Source organism: Poecilia mexicana, unplaced genomic scaffold (assembly GCF_051168715.1).
Source record: "Poecilia mexicana isolate PSO_F unplaced genomic scaffold, ASM5116871v1 scaffold_16, whole genome shotgun sequence".
NCBI classification, from domain to species: Eukaryota; Metazoa; Chordata; class Actinopteri; order Cyprinodontiformes; family Poeciliidae; genus Poecilia; species Poecilia mexicana.
The window spans coordinates 9,236,140-9,263,742 of record NW_028263385.1 but is presented as its reverse complement, the minus strand read 5'-3'; the positions used below and the strand labels follow the sequence as shown (position 1 = coordinate 9,263,742).

The 27,603-nt window shown below is 40.3% G+C and overlaps 1 protein-coding gene and 1 long non-coding RNA gene across 5 annotated transcripts in view; one reads left to right on the top strand and one right to left on the bottom strand.

Moving 5' to 3' along the window:
- map7d1a (MAP7 domain containing 1a) overlaps positions 1-19,470 on the top strand; it is a 40,279-nt gene extending 20,809 nt beyond the window's left edge. For 2 of the 4 annotated variants that reach the window (XM_014996278.2, XM_014996277.2), the window contains 15 exons: positions 2,593-2,756; positions 3,041-3,152; positions 4,539-4,643; positions 5,500-5,622; positions 5,697-5,842; positions 6,551-6,681; positions 7,065-7,303; positions 8,138-8,420; positions 9,036-9,216; positions 9,723-9,827; positions 14,061-14,111; positions 14,201-14,261; positions 16,037-16,118; positions 16,370-16,599; positions 18,634-19,470. In XM_014996278.2, coding sequence (XP_014851764.2) covers positions 2,593-2,756; positions 3,041-3,152; positions 4,539-4,643; positions 5,500-5,622; positions 5,697-5,842; positions 6,551-6,681; positions 7,065-7,303; positions 8,138-8,420; positions 9,036-9,216; positions 9,723-9,827; positions 14,061-14,111; positions 14,201-14,261; positions 16,037-16,118; positions 16,370-16,599; positions 18,634-18,644 — 2,024 coding nt within the window. In that variant the 3' untranslated portion in view covers positions 18,645-19,470. The remainder of the gene's footprint in view (positions 1-2,592; positions 2,757-3,040; positions 3,153-4,538; positions 4,644-5,499; positions 5,623-5,696; positions 5,843-6,550; positions 6,682-7,064; positions 7,304-8,137; positions 8,421-9,035; positions 9,217-9,722; positions 9,828-14,060; positions 14,112-14,200; positions 14,262-16,036; positions 16,119-16,369; positions 16,600-18,633) is intronic. The other 2 variants (XM_014996280.2, XM_014996279.2) reach the window with 1 other exon arrangement.
- LOC148154975 (uncharacterized) overlaps positions 5,188-27,603 on the bottom strand; it is a 75,921-nt gene continuing 53,505 nt past the window's right edge. The window contains exons 3-4 of the long non-coding RNA XR_015765728.1: positions 5,677-5,840; positions 5,188-5,600 (exon numbers count right to left, since the gene is read on the bottom strand). This is a non-coding gene — a long non-coding RNA (uncharacterized LOC148154975). The remainder of the gene's footprint in view (positions 5,601-5,676; positions 5,841-27,603) is intronic.

The following is a 27,603-nucleotide window of genomic DNA, read 5'->3' as shown; positions in this document are numbered from 1 at the left end:
GAAAAATCTGAAATTATATTGAATTTAATAACAAAGAGGCAGGCTCACAAATATGCTTATAAAAATGTCTACAATCCAGCTTTTAGTTTATGTATTCATCTTCAGTGAGTTTAATAGATTAATTAAACTCACCTTGCCACCTAACCTGTCACACTTTGGGTTTGAAAATACGGGAAATGGCGCCTGGAGTGGGAGGAGAGGGCGAATGAACGAACGTAAGATGGGGTGGAGGGGAGGAAATAGACCAGCGGACTGACGAACCGTTAGACCGGGGGACGAACACGGGGGGAAGCAATACGGGATATTTACGACACCTTCACTGGTCACACTCAGAAACTCATCTACCAGCCATGTACGATGCGCTCCGCCACCCGTTTCTTCAGACCTGGATATGAAATTTATTGTGCGGTTCGTCGGTAAAGCTACATTTACACGGTAAGCATCAGCTACTCAGCCGCCCGCCCTGTTCAGGCTATCCGCTCACCTCAGCGCTCTTCCCGCCGTTCGCTTTCAACCAGCAGCCCCGGAGGAGAAATGCTGCCGTACTCCAGGCATTCCCCAGTCATTTTAAGGATGCTTATTGGTTCCCCAAAAACGATAAAAAGTCGGGCATTATCATCAATCAATAAAATCCCCACGGGCCAATCTTGAAGATTGGACTTTATGCCGCTGAGACTTAGCTTTTGTCAACAACTCAGAGGCGGAAGTGAGAGCTCCGCGCAACGCAAATGAAGTCCCGGCCGGAACACGGTGCGCTAACTAATAAAACATAAATTAACGAAGCTTCGAGGCAGGTAAATTTTCCTCGAGGAATTTTAGTAATCGAGGTACTCGAATCATTCGAGGAATCGTTTCAGCCCTAAATAAGAGTGAAAAATAGACATTTTTAAAAATTATTTTATGTATGTTATCTTGCAAGTTGAACTGTCTTTTGCAGCAGATATAAATATTTAAAGCTCCAGGTCAAAGCTCCTCTCTGGCTTTTTAATGACCTTACTGTAGTCTGAATCAATGTTGATTTCTGGTAGGAAATGTGTTTACTATGCACCAGCTTGCAGTTTCAGATTTAGACATCTGTTTAAAATTTAAAGCCCCAGAATGTAAGTGGCTACATATCAATAGCACTTAGCTGCCATCAGACTAACTTCAGGTAGTGTTTGGCTGAAGACTGAAGCTAATTTGCTGCTTATTCCTTCTTGCATCCAGAATCTTTGTTTTGATGACAGAAGGACGTTAAATTCAAATATTCAAATCAGAATTCCCTCACATTTTGTATTAACGAGTTTTGCTGGTATGCTACTTGCAACCAATTTTGTCGTCTTCATTTTAAAGTATCCATGTTAACAAGAGTGAAGGTTATTCAGTAATAAAAGGATGTCTTGAGTATTTTGGGTGGCGTTTAGGGTCATTCTTTGGGCCAGTTTTCCTGCATACATATTTTCTTGAGAGGAAGAGCTGATGTCTCTTCAATGTCGAGCAGCAATGAACAGACCTGTTCCTCCCCTCTTCCCCTATGGATTACAAATCAAAGAGCTGTCTGGTTGAACGATGTGGGGGGAAGAGGATTCTTAGAGACTCCCTGTCTCTAAGAACAGGGTGGGGAAATCGACTTTTTTGGGGGGCAAAATGAATGCACGTAGACATAGACAACAACATCGGTAGCCTACAAGCTACTTGTTAAGCTTAAGGTTCTGTATTGATATTAGCTAGCTTGTCATCTTTTAGCTAACTTTACCAGCATCCAACAGCTTTACTCAACTCAGTCGGTTAGTTTGGGTGGAAAACTGTGAAAAGTTATTTACGTTTTGCTGGTTTACTGCCATGACTCTAACACAAACCTGCGTATCTCTGCACAGCAGCAGCAGCAGGTCTCCTTCACTGCCGTACAGGTCTAAACCCAGCGCAAGTGTCGTAGCACTCATGTTGCATTTAAAGGCGGCTTGGAAAAACAGGTTACCACGCGTTAACAACGGATTAAACAGTTTTAACTGCTGATAAGTGACAGAGGACACAGATATGGGAAGTCTGTGAACCCCTACTGTATCAAATTGACAAAGGAATAACAGAGCATTGGCCATTCTAAGATAAAAACCCAGCGCATACAGCGTTCATGTTTTTTTTCTCCATCCAGATGGCTTCCCGTGCCCTCCCTGCAATGGCACGGTGCCCCCCCTACGGGGCACACCCCACAGTTTGGGAACCTCTGCTTTAAAGGATTACAAAGCTATAAAAATGTCACCTCAGATGGAATTCATTTGGCCTAACTTGCCATTATGCAGCACCCTGACAGATTTTTTTTAAAGGTGTAAATTCTTTGAACAAACCCAGAAACAAAGTGAGTAATACAAATTTAGAGCTTTTTAAAGCCAAACAGCAGATGTGAAAGAAATAAAGCACAACATGTAGGAAATGTCGTTTTTACTGCAGGCATAAAACCCGTAGTATACAGTATTTAAGATTTATTAAAACAAAAGCCAAATTTCAGTTTCACAGAACACACATGGAACAGTTTTCCCACTAGAGAGGGGGCGAGGCACAGGTAACCTTTGAGAAACTTTTCCTCCTCTAAACATGCCCTCTGTCAAATTATAGCGGCCAAAAAGAACCAGTGGCTGGAGAAGGAGGAGAAGGCGCGGCAGCTGAGGGAGCAGCAGCTGGAGGAACGGCGCAGGAAACTTGAGGAGCAGCGAGTCAAAGCCGAGAAACGGCGAGCCGCCTTGGAAGAGAGGCAGAAACAGAAACTGGAGAAGAATAAAGTATGTTTGAATGGAAACAGAGGCGATGTTTGTTTAAAAGTAACACATTTAGAAAGTGTTGCATCACCAGTCTACTAATAGTTGAGACAAAAGTTCATTGAGGAGTGAGAAGTTAAATCTCTTTTTTGCTGTAATGGCTCATGAAGTGGGTCAGCTGCAGATGGAAGGATTTAGTTTTACTCAGACGTGAGTCAGACATAGTACTTGAATCTGGGCTGCTCATCTGACTAACGTCCAACAAGATAAGTTCTAACAGCTTGCATCTTTCCACGCATGTTCCCCAGGAACGCTACGAGGCGGCTATACACAAATCGACTAAGAAGACGTGGGCGGAAATCCGGCAGCAGAGAAGCTCATGGGTCGGCACGGGATCGCCGAACTCCAGCCAGAGAGAGAGTGAGTTCATGCTGCACATCTGGATCAACGTTATAATTCAGTCTTGATGAGATGAAATCAATTACATGAACAACTTCCTGCACGATTGTTGGTCCAACATCAAAACAAATATTTAGTTATTTAGACTGGCTACAGATTCTGAAGTGATGATGGTTTTTCCTCGTGTTACAGGGCTTTTGATCTGCATCCTTATCCACATGCAGCATTTAGACAAAACAAATACTGATTTAATCTATATAACACACAAAACGTTTAAACTTTTCTAATGTTGACCCAATAATATTTTTATGGGGACCTAAATGTACCATTGACAATTTCATAAATAGAAACCTAGAAGGAGGAACATTTCACTATTTTTGAAAAGTACTTTAAGCAGTTTTGTTGCGGAAAATGCTGAGATGTTTTCATAAAACGAAATTGTCAAGTAATATTACCTTTTTGCTCATTTTTGAGTAAAGTAAAAGTTAGAATTTTTGCTACTTTCGTATTGTTTTGCTATTAAAACAGAAAAAGTGATATTGGACTCATTAGCATTAGTAAACGAAAAGAGCAATCTGTGTTTTGTTGTTTTTTTTTTAAGAATGCAAACCTTTTCCTGTGAGATTTTCAAAGCTCTGCCAACATTTCCAAATCTAGCATAGTTCGACTGCAGAAGTTTGAAAGCGCAAAAAAGTTAAAACGGAGAAATGGAGTGAGAGCTGCCTGAACAACTGGCTGACAAAGAAAAGTTTCCTTTTTAAAATAGCTTTTTGCAGCTAATCTGTCCTTCTGTTCACCTCACTGACACTGAAAATATCTCAATTTCAGTTTTTATTAACCACCTAATCCTGCTTGAAACCTCCTCTGTCTAGTGTTGGTAGTCATTAACATTGTTTTTCAGATTTCATATGCATTAACTAATTTACAATTTAGTAAATTATTACATTTACTGATTCTTTTATTACATTCAGTGCTCCTTCAGTGTACAGAATTTGGGGAAAATGCTTTTTTTTTTTTAAAAAAAAAAAGAAACAAAAACAAACAATGATCCATTAATTTGGGACAGACTGCTGATTAATATACTACTAGTGAAATGCTGTTAATGTTTTGTTGCTACCGTCTTCTTTTTCTGTTGAACAACTGAGTGAGTGTGTTATACGAATTGTGCTACTTAACATTGTTGTTCATGCATTTTAAACAGGTTCCTCTTGAAAATGGGACTTTGTGTCTCGGTGATCTTTACATGTCTGAATAAAGAGGAAATGACTGCAGCAAAACTAATGCAGCTGCTCCTTCAAAGAGTCGATGTGTCCTAGCATAACTCATGACGCCTCAGACGCTCCCGTCTGTTCCTCTCAACTGTGTGACCTTTGTGAACATCTGTGTGGCGCTCTCTTGGCTTCTTAGGCAGATGCTCTGTCTCTGCGGTCAACCTGCCCAAACATGTGGACTCTGTTATAAACAAGCGACTCTCCAAGTCCTCGGCCACACTCTGGAACTCCCCCAGCAGAAGTAAGACTACATCTGGAACGGCCCACGCCTGTTTAAATCTCTCCATCATTCAGCCACTGGCGACACCCACGAGTCCATCCATCGTTGTCCTTTTTTTTTTTTTGCCCCCCCCCCCGCAGTTGCTCCCTTTCACTGTCTGATTTCGGCACCTCTCCTGACCCTGATGGTTGACAGTTGACCCATTTCCATCCTTCAAAACCACAATTCTTATTTTTGTTTTTTGACTCTCCAGCCTTGTTTTTTTTTTTCTTTAAATTGTTCTGCATGCTTATTTTTTATGGGATTTTTTTTTTTACTGTTGTTTTGGTTCTTTCATTGTCTTGCGATGATCATTACATTCCTGGTGGGTTTGTCACTGTCCTTATTGGTTCTTTTATGTTCCTTCTGATCATAATTCACTGAATGAGGGACATCTTTGGTTATGTAATTTACTAATGACATCAAATTTGTCGAATTAAAAGGAAAATTCTTTTTATTGATGTTTAAAAGGTCTGCTGAGGCTTAAGAAGTGATGCAAAGGTGGAGAAACATTAGAAGCAAAATGTTTCAGTATTTTTTTTTATTGTTCATCTTCCCAGAATGATTCCTCTTCAGTGTTGATACAAAGAAAATTCCAATCTTTCCATTTTATCCCAACAAAGAGTGATCAATAACAAACACAATGCCTTCAAAATGACTAAGCAACTACACTGATTGATTGTATAACACATCTTTTAAAGTATTTTCCTGCAGAATCCTTTATTTCATAATTGTGGGAACACTTTCTTTGGATCTCTGTTGTGTTGGGTTAAGGAAAGATGTGGTTCTGAGGCTCATTTTGAACCCAACTTTTATATTTTCTTTTTCTTGCTTGCAGCTCGCAGCCTTGCACTGACTCCATGGGAGAGCAGTATAGTCGACCGACTGATGACGCCCACCCTGTCGTTCCTCGCCCGCAGCCGCAGTGCTGCTAGTGTCCTGAGTAATGGAAAAGATGGACGTAAGTTGGGTTTCATAAGACCGCATGAATTCATAACGATTTACCAGCTTTAACCTCTTAACTCTCAACCACAGACTCTTCTGTGTGTCCTCGTTCGGCCTCAGCCAGCCCCCTCACCCTGTGCGCCCACCAGCCACACCACCGCTGCTCTGACCGCTGGAGGGTGACGTCTAGCACGCCGGACATCACTCAGCGGCAGCACAGACGAAGCTCCACGCCTGTAAGTTAAAAGCAGTGGATACATTTTACTAGACCTGATAAATGAATAATAGGTGAAATTGAAACTACCAAGAACTCTTTGTCAGGATTTATGTTACTGAAGGGCTTTGCTAAATCGAGCATCTTCAGCATCTGCTTTGATGGGGCTCAGTTAATCAAGTGCTGACAAAACATGAAATGGTTTCCTATTACTTTGAACTTCATAAATTGTATGAGTAGTGTTTCAACTCCCCTAGAGGCGCCTCAGTTCTTTATGAGCAGCTGTTGAGAGGATTTTTAAGAACAAAGACCAGGTGATTTTTTTTTTTTTTTTTTTGCAGCAGCAGACAATACAGCGTCTGGTTTCCTGTGATTAACATTTTGCATGTTGTGAACCTTAAAAAGGGTTTAGATTTTTCTTTAATTAGCTATACAAACACTCTCATGTTTGTTTTAGAGATGCAGCTGACATAAAATCGCAGAAGATTGACAAGTGATGAGTATCTGGAGTCGAGTTTAGTCAGGGGGGCTGATGAATGTAGTTGGAAAAGCCTCGATCGTGGCTTCGCTCTAGTGTTTGGGATCTTTAACACACTTTGAATTAAAATGTATCCTGATCTGCAAACTGTTTTTTTTTTCTAAACTTTTCAGCTTTATTTCTATAATAATAATAAGAAAACTTTTTAAGTAAAATGAATGCTAATTTTGGTTACAAATCTTTTTATTTCAGATGGATAAAAACAAGAAGGAAAAAAGAGATAAAGAACGGGAGAATGAGAAGGAGAAAAAGGCCATCAGTAAAGAGAAGGTGCTGAAGAAGAGGCAATCCCTTCCCAGCATGAGACACAGACCTGATCCAAGGTATGTGATGCATTTGTAATATTCTCAGCTTAAAATATGTGGTTATGACTGTTAAAATAGAATATTTCTTCATAATATTCACATTCAGAGAGTCCTCTCTAATTCCCTGACCACACAATAAGTCACCTCTATAACGGATGGATGGGGCGAAAGGGGAAAATAAATTAAGTTCCTTGAGGTACAGGCTTGGAGTGGGAAAACATTTTAAAGACAGGAATGGCTCACTTCCAAGTGTTTGTGGGGCAGTGCCTGTTTATTTTGCAGTGTGACTGCAATTATTCAAAATCATTTTTATCTAAACAAGCTATTATGTGTTTTTAGTTTTCCGTTTTGCAATCATTTCCTTCATGTTTCATATGTTCCCCCTCGTCTCTCTCTTCCAGTCCAAGTCCTTTATCTAGACAGCGACCAGCATCCCCGGCCACACTCAAGGGCAGAAATGCCTCTCCAAGCCCCGCTGCCTCCCCGAAGCCCCCATCAACCCGTGGCAGCCCAGCCACTCCTAAAGCCCGGCCGAAACGAGCCAGCACCCCGGCCAGGATAGACCACCGGACCGCTTCCCCTGCTCCACTGGAGAGAGTGAAGGAGCCCCGCAGGCCCACCACTCCAGAGAGACGGAGGAGTGAGTAGCTAAAGCTGGAAAAATAGTGAATTTCTTGTGCTTCTCTAACTGGAGCTTATATGAATTAAATGCTTATTGGGAGTTAGACATGGAAGTAGATACAAACATGGATATAGATGGGTTTGATTTTTCTTCAGATTGAAGTGTAAACTGGAGTGAAATGTTTCAGACTATATTATTGCAGTACAGGTGCATCTCAATAAATCACATAATCAAAAAGTACTTGCATTTCAGTAACTCAATATAGTTGAATGATTGAAATAAATTAACCTCTTAATGACATCCATTCTGTGTATTGAGAGGAAGAAGTGTTCTACTTTAAAGACTTTTTGTCCAACTTAGCTACATCTTAGTATAATTCACAAATAACGTTCCTATGGTATCCGCAAAGCTAGTTTTATCAGCTGATGGTGATGTTGCTGGATAGTTTTCTCAGAAGAAAGCATTTGGGTCTGGGAATGGCATCTCGCCAAGCATTTTAATTTAGCATTTCAGACCTGCATAAGTACAGAAAAAATGTGCGTTAACAGAATTTATTTAAATAATTGAATTAAACTCTCTTCTCTTGTGCCTTGGTCTATGTCTGTATCTCAAAGAACAATAGAATAAATGTAAAAAGCCTTTGTAATGTTTTTAATAAGCAATAAGTATGAAAAGCCATCTGTCATATCTGAGCCGCACTAAGTGCAGACAGACTCTGCTTATTAACTTGGCCATTTAGTCCAGTTTTCTGCTAGAATTTTTTTTGTTTTGGAGAAAAAGTAAGTGGAAATATCCAAAAATTAGCACCCAGTCAAAACTGATGGCTCCCATTTTAAAATACTTGTGTTTCAGGTTCTCCTGTGGCTCCTGCCATCACAGTTTCTTCTGCTGCTGCTTCCACGCCTCAAACTCCAAGCATCCCCAGTCCCGCTCTCACTCCTTCCCAGCCCGAGCCAGCGGCTTCAACCCCATCTGCCCGCGCTGTGTCACCTTCACCCTCTCCGTCAGCCAAGCCCATGGCCGGCACCAATGACCCCGAGGAGGCGGCCCGCATCCTGGCAGAAAAACGCCGCCAGGCCCGGGAGCAGAGAGAGAGAGAGGAGCAAGAGCGGCGCGAACAAGAGGAGAAGGAGAGGTCAGTCGGTCTGGGGAGAGTAGATGTGCAAATGGAAAGCTCCTGGTTTGATTTATAGAATGGAAGTAAGCTTTTACTTTTGTTTTTTGTTTTTTTTAATGGATTTGACACATCTGTCAAATACGTACTTTGAAATGCACTGCAATCAAATTGCCTTTAGAAGACATATAATTAGTTAACACATTCCACCTGTATGCTAGCTATTTAATGTCAACATAACCCTGCAAAAACAAATCTTACCAAGTATTCTTGGTAAGATTTTGGCAAGGCATAAAAATAGAACTTTTTGGTTCATGTGCAAAACTAATAAACCAGAAACACTGCAAATCACTCAGAACACACTGTCCTCATAGTGACACGCGGTAGTGGCAGCACCGTGATGTGGAGATGTTTTTATTTCAGCAGGAACAGAAAAGACTACAACATAATTTACTTAAAATATATTTGTGTTGCGACAGCCTAGTCAAATCACAGATCTAAGGTAATTTTACTTATTCAGACAAAATTCCAAATTCGTATCTCTGAAACTGATTTAAAGCTTCCATGTGGATCAGTCAGAGTTGTGATCAAACACTGATATAATTCTACGTCCTGTTTTGTCCTCATATGATCCAGGATCCTGAGAGAGGAGCGAATCGCAAGAGAGGCAGAGGAGAGACAGCGCAGGGAAGAGGAGGCGCGAGCCATGGCCGAGGAGCAGCAGAGGAGAGACGAAGAGAAGCGGCTGCAGGAGGAGAAGGAGGCTGAGGAGAGAGCCAAGGCTGAGCAGGAGGAGAACCTCCGCTTACAGAAACAGGTCAGAACATCACAGCTGGAGTTTGTGTGGATGAAACTAGAGAGGAAGTGGGTTCAGCTAGAAACAAACTGAAGTCAGCCAGAGAATTCACTTAATTGGTTTTATATTTGTAGACACATAACATGATTCTACTGTGGTGTCATGAGCTCTAACACTTTACTGCCCTCTTGTGGTCATTCCCAGATGTGTTTTTGTGGTCAAACACGTTCCAGCATCTCAAACACAAAGAGCCCATTGTTTTGATGACTTCTTTCTTTTTTTCCTTTTTTTTTTTTTCTTTCACTGTATTGTCCTCATGAGGACAGGAAAAGTCCAAAAAGGATCTATTTTTTTATGTGCAGGAAAATATCCCGTTTGTGGTTGTAAACAGTAACAGCAGGGAACAACCACACCCCTGTTACGTTAAGAAAAAAAAAAAGCCTTGCTTTTTTGGCTGCAGTATTTTTTCCCCCCTTCATTTGCCTGCAAAGAAGTTGTGGTTGGATTTTCATGTGTTTGTGTTTCAGAAAGAAGAGGCTGAGGCGAGAGCCCGGGAGGAGGCGGAGAAGCAGCGTCTCGAAAGGGAGAAACACTTCCAGAAGGAGGAGCAGGAGAGACTGGAGAGGAAAAAGGTAGGGCTGTACATCTGCTCTCCCACCGCTGTTCTCTCCACTGGAGTGTAACTCGAGTTCAAACAAGATATTCACCCATTACGGCTTTAAAGGGAAGCATGCCTCCAAATCCATTATTCATTGAAACAAAAGATACTACAAGTTAAGAAACAAATTAGCTGATGCAAAGTCTCCTTCACTCCCCCATGGGTGGTGCAATTATATTCTGGGTTATGTTCGCTCTGAGGCCTGGCCTCTGACACATCAAAAATCAGGCTGGAAGGCCGAGTCCCTGAAACCAATACGAATGATGTTTTTGGCTTATCCTGGAGGGGCTGTCTGCATGCCATGATTTAATAGGCCTTGGAGTGCCTCTGTGTTTTAGAGTGCATGTCTATATATAAGTCCTAATATTGGCAGGTTAGCTGCCCCAATCTTATCTGAGCGGATTTGTCAAGATCTTTGCACATGTATAATGATACTTCTGTGACCTTTATGTTCATGCACTGCAGCCCTGGGTCAGCCGTAAGATCAGAGGGAGGGAACAGAATGGTAACTAAAGAGAAGCACTTGGGGAGAACAACCACAAATCTGTACTTGACTTCCTCTTTTAACAGTTGTTTTTTTCCCTGCTTGTTTCTGCTGCAGTACAAAACAGCTAAAAGGAAAATATGGGTATAAATCATGAGGTGAAAAATGTTTTCAAACCTGTTCACAAATCGAAAAAAGCATTTTTATTCAACCCCAGTGCAGCAAGCTGCCTTTCAGACAGCACCAATTTACTTTATAGAGCCCACCTGTGTGCAGTACAACCCCACTTCTGATCCAACAGGTTTTTAGTGAACATAAGTGATCAAACAACCTCTTGAAGAACAAAGGAACACACCAGGATGGTCATAAATAACACAGAGTGTGTTTCCAGCTTTAAAGATTTTTACTGGACCCTTTTTCATTTAAACTTAAAAATTTATAAGATGTGGCACAACTTCAAACCTACATAGATGTGGATTTGCCAAAATTGAAAAGCCGACAGAGGAAAACATTAATTAAAACAACCATGAGGCCCATGGCGGTTTGGAAAAGCTGCAGAGATCTATAACTAGGGAAGGAGAATGTGTTGACATGTCGACTGTTTGTGATGCACTCTAAAAATGTTGCTTTTATGGAAGAGTGCCAAGAGAGGAGCCGTTTTAGAGAAAAAGGTATAAGAATCTTTCTTATAGCTTTCAACGTGTCATATAGGAAGCATATCTGACATGTGAAATAACTAAAATTTATTTAAAATGGGACAATGTACATCAACCACTGAAGGAGAGATGTACTGTACCAGGTTATAGCTACAAATGCTGATTTTCCACCTGTAGTCCCCAAAACATACAGTAATATTAAATCGAACATGTAACTATACAAAACATGAGGAAAAATAAAAACAAACGCATTGTTCAGACCACAATGAGGACAATAAAAAAAGCAAAACGATGACAAAGACTACAGGGCAAAGACCAGCAGTTGTAAGGCTCTCTGGTCAAAGAAAAAACATAATTTTAGTCCCATGGAGATGACAAAAGGTCAGATTTGTGTGGATAAGAACCAACACTGCTCATTACCCTGAACATTGAATAGAATAAAGGATCAAACAAGTGAATGACTATAGAAACGTGACATATCCCATCCATGTTCGAACCTGGAGAAACCCTCTGGGTGATGACAGTAAACGTCTTCAAGACACAAAAATCCAATCTCGTTTTTACGTTTTAAAACATGTTGCCGTTCTTAAATTCATTGAAAAAATCTGATTGTGATGTGAAAAATGTGGTAAAGCCTGAAATGTGTCCATACTTTTGCGAAGCAAAATGTCATACCTTATATGAGCGTATCTAAATACTTTTGTTGAAAGCAAGAATATGTGTTTTTTTTTTTTTGTTATTTTTTTTTTTGTTATCTGACTTGTTTTGTTTGGTCTTAATAGTTCCTCCTCCATTATTATCTCAAAAGAGCTTTGTAAGCATGCTGCCTCTTCCCAGCAGACGTAGTTCTGCCAGGCGTCACTAAATCAGTAGGACTGAGCCCACAGGAACATCTCATCCTCCACAACAAAGATGCTGTCCTTATCCGCTCCGTTTAGACCGGGTTAGGACCCCTGGGGGTTCACACAGCAGCATCAGCAACTTTCTGGGACAACAGAAATTTACAGTGTGGAAGCACGTTTTGCAGCTAAACCAGATACCAAAGCTGAGTGTCTGAGCTGTGGGTGAAATAATCCCGGATCTTAAAAATGCCTCTCTTTTATGAGCGGCAGCTGCAGTTATGGTGTAACCGCGTCGGATGAAGGTCAGATCTTGTGTCTAACTTCACTGCATATATATGTGAAAAGCAGAGGGGTTTCATTTTTATTATAAAGCACTTCACTGCTCAGCTGTGCAAAATTCAGCCAATACCTGTTTTATTTTTTGCTAATTACACAAGTTACACTTCATCATCACTCAAAACCGAGTGACGATAATAGGACAATGTATTAATAAGTTGTCTTACTAATACTGAACTAGTTCAGTATTAAAGTTACAAAAATAGAGAAATATTATGACATAGAATAAATAGAAAATGAAACATGAGCCTGAAATTGTAAATTAAACAGTCTGAAGCTCTGATTGGCTGAGTTTTGCCAAACTATTCCTGTCAAGTTTCCAACCAAGTACTAGAAACTAAAGTAGTAACCATCATCAGACTCGGCGTATTTATTTACACAAAACCCTGAAACAAAAATGCATAACGGTAATTTCTTCTTTTAAACAAGAAAAGCAACAGTTTTGCCTCTACTGAAGCAACATTACATTGACTGTTATAAAATTAGACATAGAAAATGTTACTTTGTTGCCTAACTATAATTGTAGAACACACAGTTTTCTAGCTTGCAGGCTGTTTTTGTACCATGCTGTCATTCTGCTCAGAGTGCAGCAGCCAATTTTGTAAGTTCTTTAAAGCAGAACAGCAAAATTACTCATGTGTTGCTCCTGCTGAAATAACATCATATTGACTATTCTAAAATTAGACGTAAATATTACTTCGATGCCTCGCTATAAATGTAGAACACACAAAGTTTACTAGCTTTCAAGCTGTTTTGTATCATGTTGTCATTCTTTTGGTCAGTTTTATATGTTCTTTAAAGCAGAAAAGCAACAATTATTCTTGTTTTGCTCCTGCTGACGTAACATCATGTTGACCGTTCCAAAATTATCCATGAAAAAAATGTTACTTTGATGCATGAATGCAAAGTAAACACAAAGTTTAGTAGCTTTCAATCCGCTTTTGTACCATTTTGTCATTCTTCTGTTCAGTGTAGCAGCCAATACTGTAATCATTTTTGACATTTTAAATGTCAAACAAGCATAACCAGCATTCAAAATCCAAATCTTTAACAATGTAGTCACTGTAGCTAAACAAATCATATTTAGGACTGCATTGGGAAAGAAGCTGTTAGTGCAGTTTCCTGTTATAATGAATGGCAAATTTGTCGTTTTTATCATTTGTTGCACTATTTCTGGGTTTGTAATATTAGAGAATTGTAGTACTGCTCAGAGAGAACAGTGGTCATGTACTTGTGATATGTTTTATAATGTTCAAAAACTTTATTACTATTTGACAAGTTAAAGCAATTTTTGGTCTTATTACATTTAAAATGGCACTATATTTTTTTTTATCAGTTGCTACAGAGTGTGGCCTAAAATAAGCTGATATTAGCTGGTTTAATAGTCATTCTACTCCGCTAGACGACCTGCTGTGGAAACAGTTTCACTGTAAAACAGTGGCACTCTTTTTGTTTCCATGCCATGATTGTCTGAGAGTTTCACTACCAGACTTTCTTCCAAATTGTTGAATTTGCCTTTTTTGTTTTTTTTAAGCTAAGGAAATGTGTAAGCACTTTGTTTCAACCAGTTGACCAGCCAGAAAAAAAAGAAAAAAAAAAACTAAACTCATCACTTAGCCATCTTATCAGAATGACAGGAATTCTTTGCTAGTGTTGATTATTAACCGACACTTGCCTACATCAGACTATTCATAGAACTGAAACTGGTATCCCAGCTATACAAGGACAACTATTTCTATACTGTAATGCATTGCTGTAACACACAACGATGCATTACAAAATGTTAAAGTAAAAGAATACTCTGCAAATTAAAAAAATGGATCAAAATAAAAAAAAAATTTCCCTCCAGTTTATTCCTTCTGTTTTTTTTTCTTTTGCTTTTTTGTCAGCGTCTGGAAGAGATCATGAAGAGGACACGCAAGACCGATGGGGGTGAAAAGGTAGCTGTAAACTTTTACTTTTTTACTAAAGCAAGAAGCAAAACCCTTACTGTCCAGTAAGTGACTAAGTTCCTCCTTAATCTTTATAGAAAGAGACTAAATCTGCCACGGTCGCCTTCTCCAATGACTTGCAGGGAGAGACCAGCAAAGGTAAGCAGAACATTGAATTGGATTCCTCTGACTTTTAAAGATGGTCATTAATCAATTCAAATTAAACATTGTTTCCCCAGCAACATTTAATGAGATAAAAATTATCCTTTTGGACGCAACTTTAAGACAAAGACTTAAAATTAAAGTGAAGACTTTGGGATGGTTTTCAGAATCCACTAAAAGATGTTTATGACCTCAGTTAATAAACTCTAATAAAAAGTTCTCTGACTCATCTTGTTGCAAGTTAACTGATTTGATTTATTTTTTTATTAAGCAATACCCTTGAACAAATGTTCCGTTCCTCTTTGTGCGGCACTAAACAAAAGCATAAATATCTGCTGCATCTTCAGTCTGTTCTCCCATCTGAGTCGGATTCACCGTGAAGCTTGTCGTATTAAAGGGTTTTCAGATTATATCTCTGCCTCATATCCTGTGCAGCTGCAGTCGAGCTTGTTTAACCCGGCACAATGGGACCCATGTGTGCTCACTACTTGTTGAATCCCTTAGCCCGAAGGATGGGAGGAAGAGTGGGCTAATGGCAACAACCTGCTGCAATTTTACACCTATTTTTGATGCATGACACTTTTGTGTCAACCCGGATCTAAGGGGGGAAAAAAAATGTGTTCTTGATAAAAGTTATCTGAAAGTAATATCAGCAGCTTCTGTTATGTAACAATTGAGTTTGAGTTCTCAGAGAAAGGCTGCTGGTTCCAGTCTTTGTCTGAATGAGGAAATCGTTAGCCAGGGGCTGATGTGGTTGGAGGTCTGGCAAGCAGGGAGCCGCTTTAATCAGGGTCGGCTGGTGCTTCGTGTTAGCCACAACCAAATGCTTAAAAAGCTCAGATTGGGGGGTCCCAAGTCCTTACGAAAGATGCCTGAACAAAGTTAGACATTTCATTATTTACTGATGTTTGTAATGGTATTTGTTCTGAAGTTTTATAATTATCAGTCAATTGGAATACCATCGAGTATAGTTCAGAAATTAAAACAGTGTCGTTCATATCATGATATATTTCAAGATATTCAATTCATTTTGATGCTAAGGGTAAAAAAAAAAAACAACTTCTGTTTTTTCAATTAATCAAAATATTACAACAAACTAATAGATTTTAAAAACAAAAATGTAGTGTTATGGCTTACACACAGTCATTTGTAAGACAGCTCATTCTACAGTTGTCCAATAGACTGCTATAAAAGGTCGTGACTAAAATCATGGCTGCTCAGTGCTTCACCCAAGCATATTAACGGAAAGTTGAGCAGAAGGAAAAAGTGTGGTAGGAAAAAGCTTTACCAGGTGTGGGATGAGGCTGGTGTGCAGGCTTTTACTGGACTTAATGCAGAAATGGTGAAGGCTGCTAAATCATCCTGGACATCCTAAACGCTTCAGCAGAACCACAGGCTGATTCTTTACTTACCTGACATATTAATATAATTTTATGAAACGCAGATTGTCCCTTTTTATAAGCCGTTAGCCATAGTCATCTAAATTACTTGAAATACAAATTTCAACTTGGGTACGTGTAAATTTATAATGTACTATAAAATCATTTGTAAAAAATTTTACAGCAAATTATTTAACCATTTTTGTCATTTTGCTTCTGTAACTTGTAGGAAAACAATGTCACAGTCTCAGAAGAACACCGAGTAAAAGAAGCAGCTGGAACCAAAATAACGGCGTAGCTTGAAATGAACCTAAAATCTGCTGTTTTATGTTGAACTTTGGTAGAAAATGTGGGTCAGCTGTAACCGCTACCGTTTACTTTGTGTCACTTTAGTATCTGCTGACAATCAGGCGAAACAGGAGGAGAGTCTGCCCAACAACAAGGCAGAGAATGGACAGAGTAACTTCAAAGAAAGGTAAGGATCAATTCTTTTTGCTCGCAAAGCGCCACGAGCGGGAGCAAAGCTTTCCAGGAAACAAAGGTGGAACGTTACTACCGAACACTTGCAGGAAACAGAAAGCCACAAGGATCAGGATGTCAGTAAAAAGTGTAAATAGTTGAAGAATGAACTGATTTCCTCATTTTCTTCAGCAACGACAAAATGACTCACTCTGATCTGAGTCATGTTGGCCGACTGAGCTGCTCTCCATGTTTCCCTCTCCGTAGCCTCTCAGTGGTTAATGGGCTCCAGCCGGCGAGGCATGAAAACGGTCTGTCCTCTAAAGGAGACGCTGGCCACTTCGAAGACTTCATCCACCTCACAAACCAGGACAACGCCTCCAACGGAGCCCGGGACAACTCCGAGACCGGCACGTCCGCTGAGCCCATCCTCGCTTTCGAAAGCGAGGAGTCCTTCATGAAGAAAGCAGGCCCCATGAAGCCGCAGCACGTCGCAGGTACACAGTGTGGAAAACGTCTTACGGCACACAGAGAAAAGCTGGAAACAAAAGTATGCTAAAATGAACAGGTGACGTAGTTTTAAAAGCCTGGATATTTTTTATTTTTTTAATTGGCACCACTTTAGAAAGAAAAATCAACTTGCGAGTTGAGCACGGTGGAGGCGGTGTGATGATGTGGAACATCATCTCCTTCACTGCTCATCAGTGGAAGCAGTCTCCAATATATAAATGTTTGACAGGATTCAGTAGCTCGCTCTTTCTACAGGATATTTTGTGTAACGTAGAATTCAATTGTTCTAGAAAACCCATTGCTCCTTGGTTGATGTGCATTAGAAGTAGACAAAGCTCGCTTTGTCTTTAAAATATGGGTGAACTACTGTCCCTGCAGTGAAGCTGCTCTCAATCAAACATACAGTTCATCACCCCAGTGAAAGCGAGAAGCCCCCCGAGAGCAGGAAGGTGCGGCACGAAGAGTTCACTTACACTAAAAAAAGGTGGAGATGGGATATGGAAGCAGTGCTGAAGGAAAAGTCGAAGAGAAGCGGGGGTATCTTTATCCTGTTGACAGCTTTTATTCACCAGCTCGACTGACTCGGATCGGGGCCCAGAGAGGAATTCCGGAGGCGACGAGGAGCCCCAATCCACAAGTGCTGCGCCGCCGGGGGTTAGAAACACGACTCCGCAGCAATTAAGCACCGTGCAATGCCTGCGCTCGTTTCCCTCCCAGCAGCAACGTCAGCAGCCTTCCCCCCTCGTATATCTGCTGGATTTTAATTCTCACCTGTTACCAAAGTACGAGCCAGAAATCATAATTGGTTAGCCAGGAAAATGGATCATGACTTTCTTTGATACCATCTCGATCGGTTTCCTTTCTCTCATTCTCAGTCCCGCATATCTCTTTCTGTTAACTCAGTCGTAAAACCTAAACATGTTTGGCTTCTCATCTTCACTCGTAAATCTGGACATGTGAGATGACTGTCTTAGCAGGACTAATACACCAGGCTGATCTAAAGTCACAATGTAACGCCACACGAGGGCAGTTTATATTCAGAGCTGAATAAGGCTTAAATCTGACCAGAGCTTGACCCCACGTCTTAAATATCTCTAAAACAATGTGTCCTGCGTTTCACATGTTAGCTGCTTTTCTCTGTAATGTGTCTAAGTTTGGAGCCTTGCTGCCTTTTCATTTGATCCTTGTAAACAAGACGGTAAAGATTTATTGGGAACCTGCCCCCTGCGGCGTGGTTAGCATCCTTTTGCAGTTAGTATTGTCAACGGGTCAGAGGTTTGTGCATCACATCGTTACCCTGTTCAGTGATGCCAGCCCGTTTTTGGCTACAGATTGGAATCTCTTTCCTGTTGATATGATGATTAAAAAGTTGCGTCTTAATGAACGTAAGTATCATCAAAAAATATAATCATTCATTTTAGCAGGTTAAAAAGTGAAACATATTCATTAGACGTTGAGTTGAATATCTCAAGCAGCTATTTCTGTTCATTTTAAAGAGTTAGGAGATTCACAAGCCGAGAGCTGCAGGTGAAGTCGGCGCAAAACTGTTGGATTCCTTGTAAAGTTACTCCAGAGATCATCTTAACTTGGATAAAATCTTTAAAACCCTTTTGAAGTCGTGGTTTTCTGTGATGATTCTCCACTTTTTTTCTACATTTTCCTTCCACTTACTTTCCACTAAAATGCTTTGATTCAATTGTCCTCAACTTGAGTCGACAGGCCTTAGCAACACTGTAACATAATCTCATAATCTTTCTGAAGTAAAAAATATTTTACTTACTTTTGAAATATTCTAAATTAAACTATTTTAGACTTTTAGTTGTACTCTATAATCTTAAAATATATACACATATACACTTGAAATATGTCACTATGTGCTGAATCTTAATGAGTTTCACATTTGAATCGAATAACTGAAGCTAACTTTCCCATGATATCCTATTTTTTAGATGCACCTGGTATTTATTGAATATCTTTTTTTTTTTTTTTTTTAACCTTTCCTTTCTGCGTCTCTCTTCCAGAGGTCCTGTGACTTCCTCCTGTTGGAGTCATCATGTCGCCTTACATTGTCCTGAACCCTGCCAACGCTCACACAGCGAGCCCTGTGACCTGTGCCAATCGTCAATCTTCATCCAGCTCTTAAACGTAAACATGCCTCTGTGAAGATGAAGGTTACCACAGACGACGACCCATCCGGGGAACAAAGATGACGGGATGAAGCATCGCATGGCGCATCAGATCTTCATGCCACCGATTCAGGACTCTTCAACACTCAGCATCATCCTTCCAGTTGACTAATTATTTCACAGAATAATGTTTTATTTGTTCTCTAGTTATTTAACTGAAAGAAGTATATAAAGGACTGGCCACGTCTTTGTGAATACTGTACATGAACTTTGTGTCAGAGGAAGGAGGAACCACAGAGGATTTTAAAGCTCTACAAAAGGGAGTCTCATCAAAACCCAGCTGTTCAGCAGCCTGGTTTGTATAAAGCTACATGTAACAGTTTTGTAAAGTTAAATAGAAAAAACATTTTCAAGCGCAAGCTAACGAGAAACCGCTTCTCGCTGTCTGCTAGCTTTGAATGATTGTATGCAAACCCTGGATGTACTAATGAAGTATCCATCTCTGTTGCTGTAAAACAAAGTTGTTTTCCTACAGAAGGAGTTTCTCCTGCTGTAGTTTTTTTTTTTTTTTTTTTTGTCCTCCCACATTTGTTCAAGCATGACGGTTTTCTCTCACTTGCATTGAGATTCACTGAACTTGTAGGTGTTTTGAAAAGCTTGTAAACTCTCTGATTTTGCTGTGTTGTAAGGTCAGTGGGAGTATCCGAAGTCTTAATAAAGACAGGCAGTCTACTCTGGAGTCTCATCTTTCTTTTCTGCCATTTCTCTGGTTAACTATTAAATTTACAACAAAAATAAAAAATAAGCCCTCATCTGCATCCAAAATGGATCCTAAACTCCATCCATTTATCTTCTGCTTAGAAGCCTGGATTTCACTCTCCCCAGCTGCTTGGACATGACGGGGGATTGAAGGAAGCAAGATGATGAAGCTCACGTGGAAACAAAAATCAAGATTTGAAAAATGTGTCGCGAAGGAACTCAGAAGTTTAATATGTCAATCTGATTCTGAGAGGACAAAGGGAAAACCAATTCAATATTATTGGAAAGATTCAGTAATTTATGACTAAGTAAAACATTATTATATTCCACCTATGTTATCACCTTGTCATTGAGAAGACTGCCGACTGATCAGCTGTTCAGCAGACAGTCCACTGGGGCCATCCACAATGAAATGAAATACTTCACTGATCCTTGTTGCCTGTTTAACTTTTTCCTGTCAAGCTTTTTCCTCCCATTCAACTTTTCCTTAATGATCCAAAACGGCACTCTGAACAGCCATTATGCTCGTGAATGACCTTTTGTGGCTCATTCTCCACTTTTGTAGAATATAATGCGACATTTCCATATTTGTAAGATTGGTTTTAGGTGTTGAAAGCACCTTCCAAAACCAAGGCCAGAACATTTGAGTAAGACTGGCCTCATTACCGTCACAGCCAAGATCCAAGCTAATTTGAGTTTAAACTAAAAGCTTAAGTTGTAAGAGTTGTAATTACAAAATAATGAATTATCCCAAATTACAGACTAGATCTCAAACGGCGCATGAGATTAAACAGTTTGTTTTCCCCATTTAGATATTTTTTTGTGTCGGGAAAAACTGGAGTTTGTAAATAAGGGAGATTGATGTCTGATGACTAACGATCTCAACTCGGTTGGTGGCCTGGAAAGTTTGAGCTTTATTCTAAAATATGCCTTTGATGCCTAAGGGATTAGTTGCGTGAACTAAAAATATACTGATGTTGATTGTCTCTAAAATTTAGCGATTTGGAAAACGAGCTGACATTGATCATGTGTTACCAATTTGACAGAGGTATTGGTGTACTTTGGTCTATTTCTGATCAGTGAGCAGTTTGCATTTGAAGTGTTTCCACTTGGGAATCTTGCCCACCACACAAAACCAAATGCTGCTAAACTTCATGAACATTGCAAGTACGTTGGCTCAGCTGTCCAGTTTGCTTTGGGGCTCCTTTTACAAAATCTTCACGGGGGGGGAATGCGACGCTGCGGCTCTGCCCTTCCCATTCCACTTTATATTTGTGGCCACCGGCAAGCCTGGCACAAAGCTTCCAGCCTGCTAGACAGCTGACGACATGATTTATGTTCCCCTTCATGCGATGGCGAACACATCCCGCACTGACAATCATGTAGAACTCGCGTGATTTGAATGTCTTAAAGCGGCTGTGAAATATCACCGTGGGGTTGCCCCCTCGAACAGAGGACCAAAGCTTGTTCACAGTTTGTCGAGTGAGGATGGTGCCTGAACTCCTTGATAAAATATTCATGTCCCTGGGACATTTTCCAAGTCAAAAACTTCACATTACTGGGATTTGAGTTTGTAGAAAAACATAAAGTGGTGCACAACATGTGGTTTTAAAATGCCTGAATAAATAAAAATCCGGAAACTATGGCATTAATTTCTTTTTGGTGCCCCAGGAGAATACTTTTGTAGATCCACGTCGCTGCTATGAAAACTGCAAGTTTGTTGGTTTATGCCATTCTTCTATACAAAGTAGATCAGGCTCAGTCAAGTTGGATGGAGAGTGTCTGTGAATATCATGCCACAGATTCTGAGTTGGTTCTAAAAGTGGTTTTAAAACTTTAGAGCAGGGGTGTCCAAAGTCGGTCCTGGAGGGCCGGCATCCTGCATGTTTTAGTTCTCTCCCTGGTTTAACGCACCTGGATCAAATGATGGCGCATTAGAGACCTAAGGAGAACATTGACATGCTGAAAAGATTGTTACTACCATCAGGGAGAGAACTAAAACATGCAGGATGCCGGCCCTCGAGGACTGACTTTGGGCACCCCTGTTTTAGAAGAACCACATTCCTGTAATAGATTGGTCTCTGGTATGTTTAGGGCTGTTTTCCTGCTGGAAGGTGAAACTTGTCTTTGTTCCTTCAGTCTTTTCCTCTTTTTCCTGCATTGTGTCACATTTAGCTCCATCCAACTCTGATCAGCTCCTTTTGTTTTCCTTTCTCATTTGATGTGAACGTCAGTTGATATTACAAATAAAACTGAAAATGTGTAAGAAAAATGTAATGAACGTAACGAATAATATGGTTTTATTTCGTCTGTTCTTCCACATTTGCTCTGTTGCCTTCATGGCTTGTGCCATATTTTAAAATTCTTGCCCTTCAAAAATAGCCTTTTTCCTGCCTCTCCTTCATAAAGGCCATATTTGTTATGAGCACAGCTTTGAGCTCTCTTCTTGACAGATTCTCCCAGCTAAGTTGTTGATCTTCACAGCTTCTCCAGTGTTGCAATGGGCCTCTTGGCTGCTTTTTTCATTAAATGACTTAAACTTCTCTGGTGAAATATGATCTAAAATCTTTGTGTATAATGATCAGTTGGATTGAAAGATTAAAAGACAGCTTATTATAGAAAGCGATTTCCTTGAGCATGATGTAAGCGCTTTACTGACAAGAGAGTCTCAACAACGTGATCTATCAGCTTCACCCCACAAGAGGGTGTTGCACTGCATCAGTGCAGGGGATGCAGTTGAACTTTTCTGGATTATACCTCTAAAGTTATTTCCATCTGATATGTGCAACACATGTTTAATTGGTCACGTCACGGAACTTACATAGTTCATTGAAATTAAAAGCAGAAAAAAAAGGTTGAACCTTCTTCTTTGCTAGAAGAGGGTTCTTGTCAATCCCTGGTAATGTGTAGCACTTCTCAGAGGGGGTTCAGGGATTAGTGGACACTATTTTTAGGGAAGTGTTGCAGGGCAGTGCACAATTACAGGTCGAGTAGTGCCAGGGTTTTAAAATAAGTTCTCACAAAAAGAGGTGAAATCAAACGTTGGCCGGAAAAGTGATCCAAAACACACCGATGCTAACTAAATAAAGGAGATTTATGCCGGTTAGGAGTGGCCAGATTCCCTGGTATTCTTGCCTCCCTAGTCTTCTCCCATTAATGTCCCTCCGCTTTGATTTACGTGTGCATTATCTCCTCAGCATGCACAGAACCAAGAAGGTGTCGCCCTTCTGGCTCCATTTCTACTTCACGCCACACCAGGAGAAGATCCACCTGGTGAAGTTGAAATGAAATGATGCAAAGAAAGTGAAATTATTTCTTTTACTTCTCTGAATGTCAAAACTGTGCTTTTGCGTTTCCAGCCAGCCTCCTCTGGGACACGCGCTCAGTGCCATTCCTGTCATAAATCTCTGCATGTGAGGACTATGAGGAATCCTGCAAATGCTTCAGAAAAGCAGCAGCAGCGTCCACTCAGCTACCTTTTTAAAACACGACGAAGGGGACCAACATGTGTGGGTCAAACCTCCCACTCTAGATAAGGCCACCGGCGCTACAACTGAGCCTCTATCACAGCCATCAAAGCTCGACCTCTGCTCAGTGTTTAGTCTCACTCCCGTCTTTATCTGCTCAGCAACAGGCTCTTGTCAAAGCTGCTCTCAGATGGCAACGCGTTAATGAAAGGCCAGAGAATGGACGGCACTCCCAGTAAATCCTGGTGCGCTATCTAAGCAAGGCAACCTCTCAGCTATTGTGACAAGAGATGGCCTGATTAGAGAGTGACCAGAAACTCCTCAGGTTAGATTATTTATACCATCTACTGGATATGGCTGCTCTTTTACTAAGCCATTCCCTGGTGTGTATAATGTTTCACTAAACCTTGAGTCTTCAAGGAGTTGGTGACCTCTCTGATGCTTTCTGCACTCATCTCATTGTGAACGGAAGGTATTTAATGTAAATAAAAACAAGCATGGATAAAGTGGAAAGACATTTATTGGACAGTTAATTTGTTTTATGAGTATTTTTGCTTCTGACCCTCACTGCCTGGGATTCTTAACAGCTAATAAAGTGCGTGTCCAAATTTCTGTGATGCTAACAGTCAACAGTTGACGCTGTTAAACTTCTTTGAAGTTAGCAATGGACCAATCAACTGGCCATTTGCTGAAATCAATTCTTTTTATGGAGACCTGCAACTACTGAGCTGCAGGTTTAGAAGCACTTTTGCTACCAACTTTATTTGTGGAGGCACTTAAAGGTTGAGGGTATACTCCTTGATGCATGAATACAAATATTTTTGAAATTCAAACATGTTTTGAAACTTGATGCTCTACTGGTCAGTATTTACTACATTTATTTATTGAATTTGAATCCAGACCTTAATACTGAAAATTAGTATCATCCCTTAAAACCTGATTTGTGCATTGCTGTAAACAATCTGTGTCTAAAAGCAGAGCATATAAGTTTTTACTGACTTTTCAAAGGCAAAAAAAATAAAATAAAATGTCAAGGATTTATTGTGGTTATCTATGATTCTACACGACTACCAAGTTAGCCAGCATTCATCCTAAAACATTATTTTGGAATTGGGACATCCTGGGTATATGTCTGTTCAACGCAACTGCAAATGATTTACAAATCATGGCATTACAAATATCAGTGGGCAGCGTCCTGTGCAAAAACGTATATTGTGTAAGTCGTCTTGAGCAGCCTCACTTTTAGCTCTCTGAAGGTCTTTCGCAGTTTCCCTTTGGATATTTTCTGTTTTCTGTACAACACTGGTGGACCATGACATCATATTGTAGAGCGTGTGTACGTGTGTGTGTGCATGTGTATGTGTCTGTACATTCCCTTAAAAACTGTCTACTGTAGATAATCAGTATGTGAAAGTCAAGTCTTTATGAAAAAGAAAAAAAATGAAAGGAAAGAGTATCTGAGCTTGGATCTGACCAAGTAAGGCTGCACAGAGTGCAGTGTTCTTGGAGGCAAAACAGCCGATAGTCAAATACAGATTAAAGCCGACCTGTATGAAATACTTACTACTGATATTCATCCCCTGGAAAGAAGATGGATTACACATACACCCTCAAATAAAAGTGAGCTGTGTGTTGAAACCTCGCCATAACAACGGCTCTGACTCCAACTGAGGGGGCAGTTATGGCAGCTGACATGCTTCTAGATCCTGATGCTGTTGAACATATCTGAGGTTAACAGTGTTAAAGGCAAAGTGCTGGGGCCCACTGGTGCCATTAGCCAGAACACAGTTGGTTACCATGGAGACATTGGTTTTAAGCCAGCAGTCTCCAATTTCAGTCTTAAAGAGCTGGTGACCTGCAACTTTTAGATGTCTCTCTGCTTCAGCACACCTGGCTCCGATATTAGCTCATTAGCAGAGCTTAACTGCTTGCTACTGAGGACGTTTAGCCATTTTATTCAAGCGTGTAGACACATCTAAAGGCTGCTGTACTCTGGCCCATGAGGACTCCAGTTTGAGAGCACTGCTTTAGACCGGCAAACTGACATTGCTGGTTAAGAATTTCCTGAGCCAAAAGGTGTTGCTCAACTCCATACTGCCGTTTGATCTCCTACTTCCTACACCTGAAGGAAGACATTTGTGCCTTGATATCTGCTGGACAAGAGAAATTTGACATTTCTCTTTGCACACACTAGATACTTTACTGGGTACACATATTTAATTTGTGGTTGACAGAAATGTCAAAGCAAACATTAATATGGCAGGAATTCAATGTATTTAAAATGATTTATTATAACGACAACTTGGTGGAAATCTAATGAAGCATAGGGAATAGGGCAGAAATATGATTTAGATTCCTTTGAACATGGCATGAGGACTGGTGAGAGTTTTGTAGAGAATGGTTTTGCTTTTGTTTGAATCTCCTTGTTGAGTAAAAAGGAATGGAATAGGGTGTTAAACAATACCCGTGACATCAAGTAAAACAGCATTTGTATTTGTATAAAACAAGTTGCATGTCTGTTACAAGACTGCTAGAGCCATTTGGTTTAACTCCTTCTTTGAGGTTTAGTCGTAAGTAGACACTGCACTTGTACGTCCCCATGAGTTGAAAAATCTTTAAGAAATCACATAGAAACCACTACATACTTTAAAATGTTGCAAGAAAGCCAGTCTCCTTGGAAAATTGAGAATTAGGGGCATGACTCAGCAGTTTTGCATGTTACTGCATTTTTTTTTTTTTTGAAAAGTACCAGAAATGACATGCATGCCAATAGACCACATAAAAAAAAACAATCAAAGCACTTTGGTTAAAATAAAAATAAGAAGCTATTATAAACTTTCACTGAAGAAATACTTGACTTGGCACAGAGCAGCAGATTTCTGCTGAACAGGATCACTGCGGTTTCTTTTAGTGCAACCATACACTGTGACAATGATGCAGGCCGCACAACAGAAATACTTTCCTCCATGAGGAATGCTGCCATCGTCAACACACCTGTGAATATCAACAGAGGATATGCACCGCCTAATTTGCTTCCAGCTCTCAAGCTTGGCTATTTTAGTTGGGGGATTGGGGGTGGATAGCTGAAAATGAGACCCTGATGGTTGCACCCTGCCAGCTTCATTTCAAACATTTGGATTGCTTACTTTTCTTGTTCCATTTCAAAGAAAACCCCAAAAATGGAGCCCTTAGAAGGTAAAAAGAAGAAGCCAGATGAATGTACATCTGAAGTTTCAGCTTAACTTTTTTTTCAGTGCATTATATTATTGGCTCAGCAGTGCTTGATGACTGCATATGTTCTTTCAATCTTGGACCGACTGTAGGTAAGTAGCCCCTCACTGTGCTTATATGTCATTTCTTGATGGCTGAAACTCACTGGAATATCACAGCATGATGTTCAAAGCCCAGGCAAATGTTTCCCCGTTATGTACAAATTTATGATGCCCATAAAAAGATCATAAAGTTGTTTAAAGCAGCTATACAAGAGGCAAAGTTAAGTCAAATTTATGTTGTACTGCTTGAGCGCTCTATCATTTTTAGGGTATATGTACATTTGCAAAACAAAAAAAAGAGAGAAAATGAATGAAATACAAATGCATTCCTAGCTGTTTGCATACTTGCTGAACTTTAAGGGCGTTAAACATGTCGGGTCATGAAAAAAAGAAGTGTTGGAAGGGCGTGTTTGTGAGATATATGAGAACAGCCGTTGGGACCCTGGAGAGCAGAGAGCGAACTGAGAAAAAAAAGAGTAGGTGAGGGGAGTGGGGGTGTGAAACTGCTGTTTGCCATGCAACAATGACCCTGAGATGTCAGCGCTGTCAGAGAGAGAGAGAGCATTCAGGTAGAGGAGGGAAAGAAAAACATCTGATACATTTCACAAGGGATAAAGGTCAAGCACACTCATACCTGGTGTGAGGCAGTAAGTGAAACAGAGACTGAAATGTTGAGCTATTTACATAAAACACTTGTGTTTCAGTCATGAATGCTGGCTTAGCACCACTCCTGCTATGTTTATGTTGTTTGTTCCCGTTATTACTGGTAGGTGACTAAAGTACATCTGGATGAAACTAGATATCACTTCACAATATTCGTGAACTACTGCCGTTAAAATTATGAGTAACAATAATCCTTCAGCTACTGCATCACTGTGTTATTTTGTATCTTGTGAAATGCATTTGAAACCAGATAAATGCATACACTCTGTAAAAAGACAACCTTTTAATTTTCTTTGTTTATGTTTTTGATCAAACTCAACTTCATGGTTTTGGCCAGTTAGGATTACCAGAATTTTTTCATCTGTTTACTGTAAACGCTGTGCACCCATGACTGCACTTTCAGGGAATCAGACAGTGAAACTCCTGAGGTTCGCAGATGAACCCGGTGTCACTGGTCTGGTTCAGGACAGTCTGCATGCAGACAGACGGTGGATCAGCTGGTTCCACTGTCGCGGTCAAAACCAGCTCAAGACTGTGGAGATGATGGTGGACATTTGGAGATCACATCCACTCCTGCCTTCCCTCATCATCCTCAACAACATTGCATCTACTGTGGATCACTTCTGGTGCCTTCCAACACAAGTACTGTTCAGCACAATCCTCAGTAGAGACAGCACTTCCAGCATCAACTCAAGAACTACGTC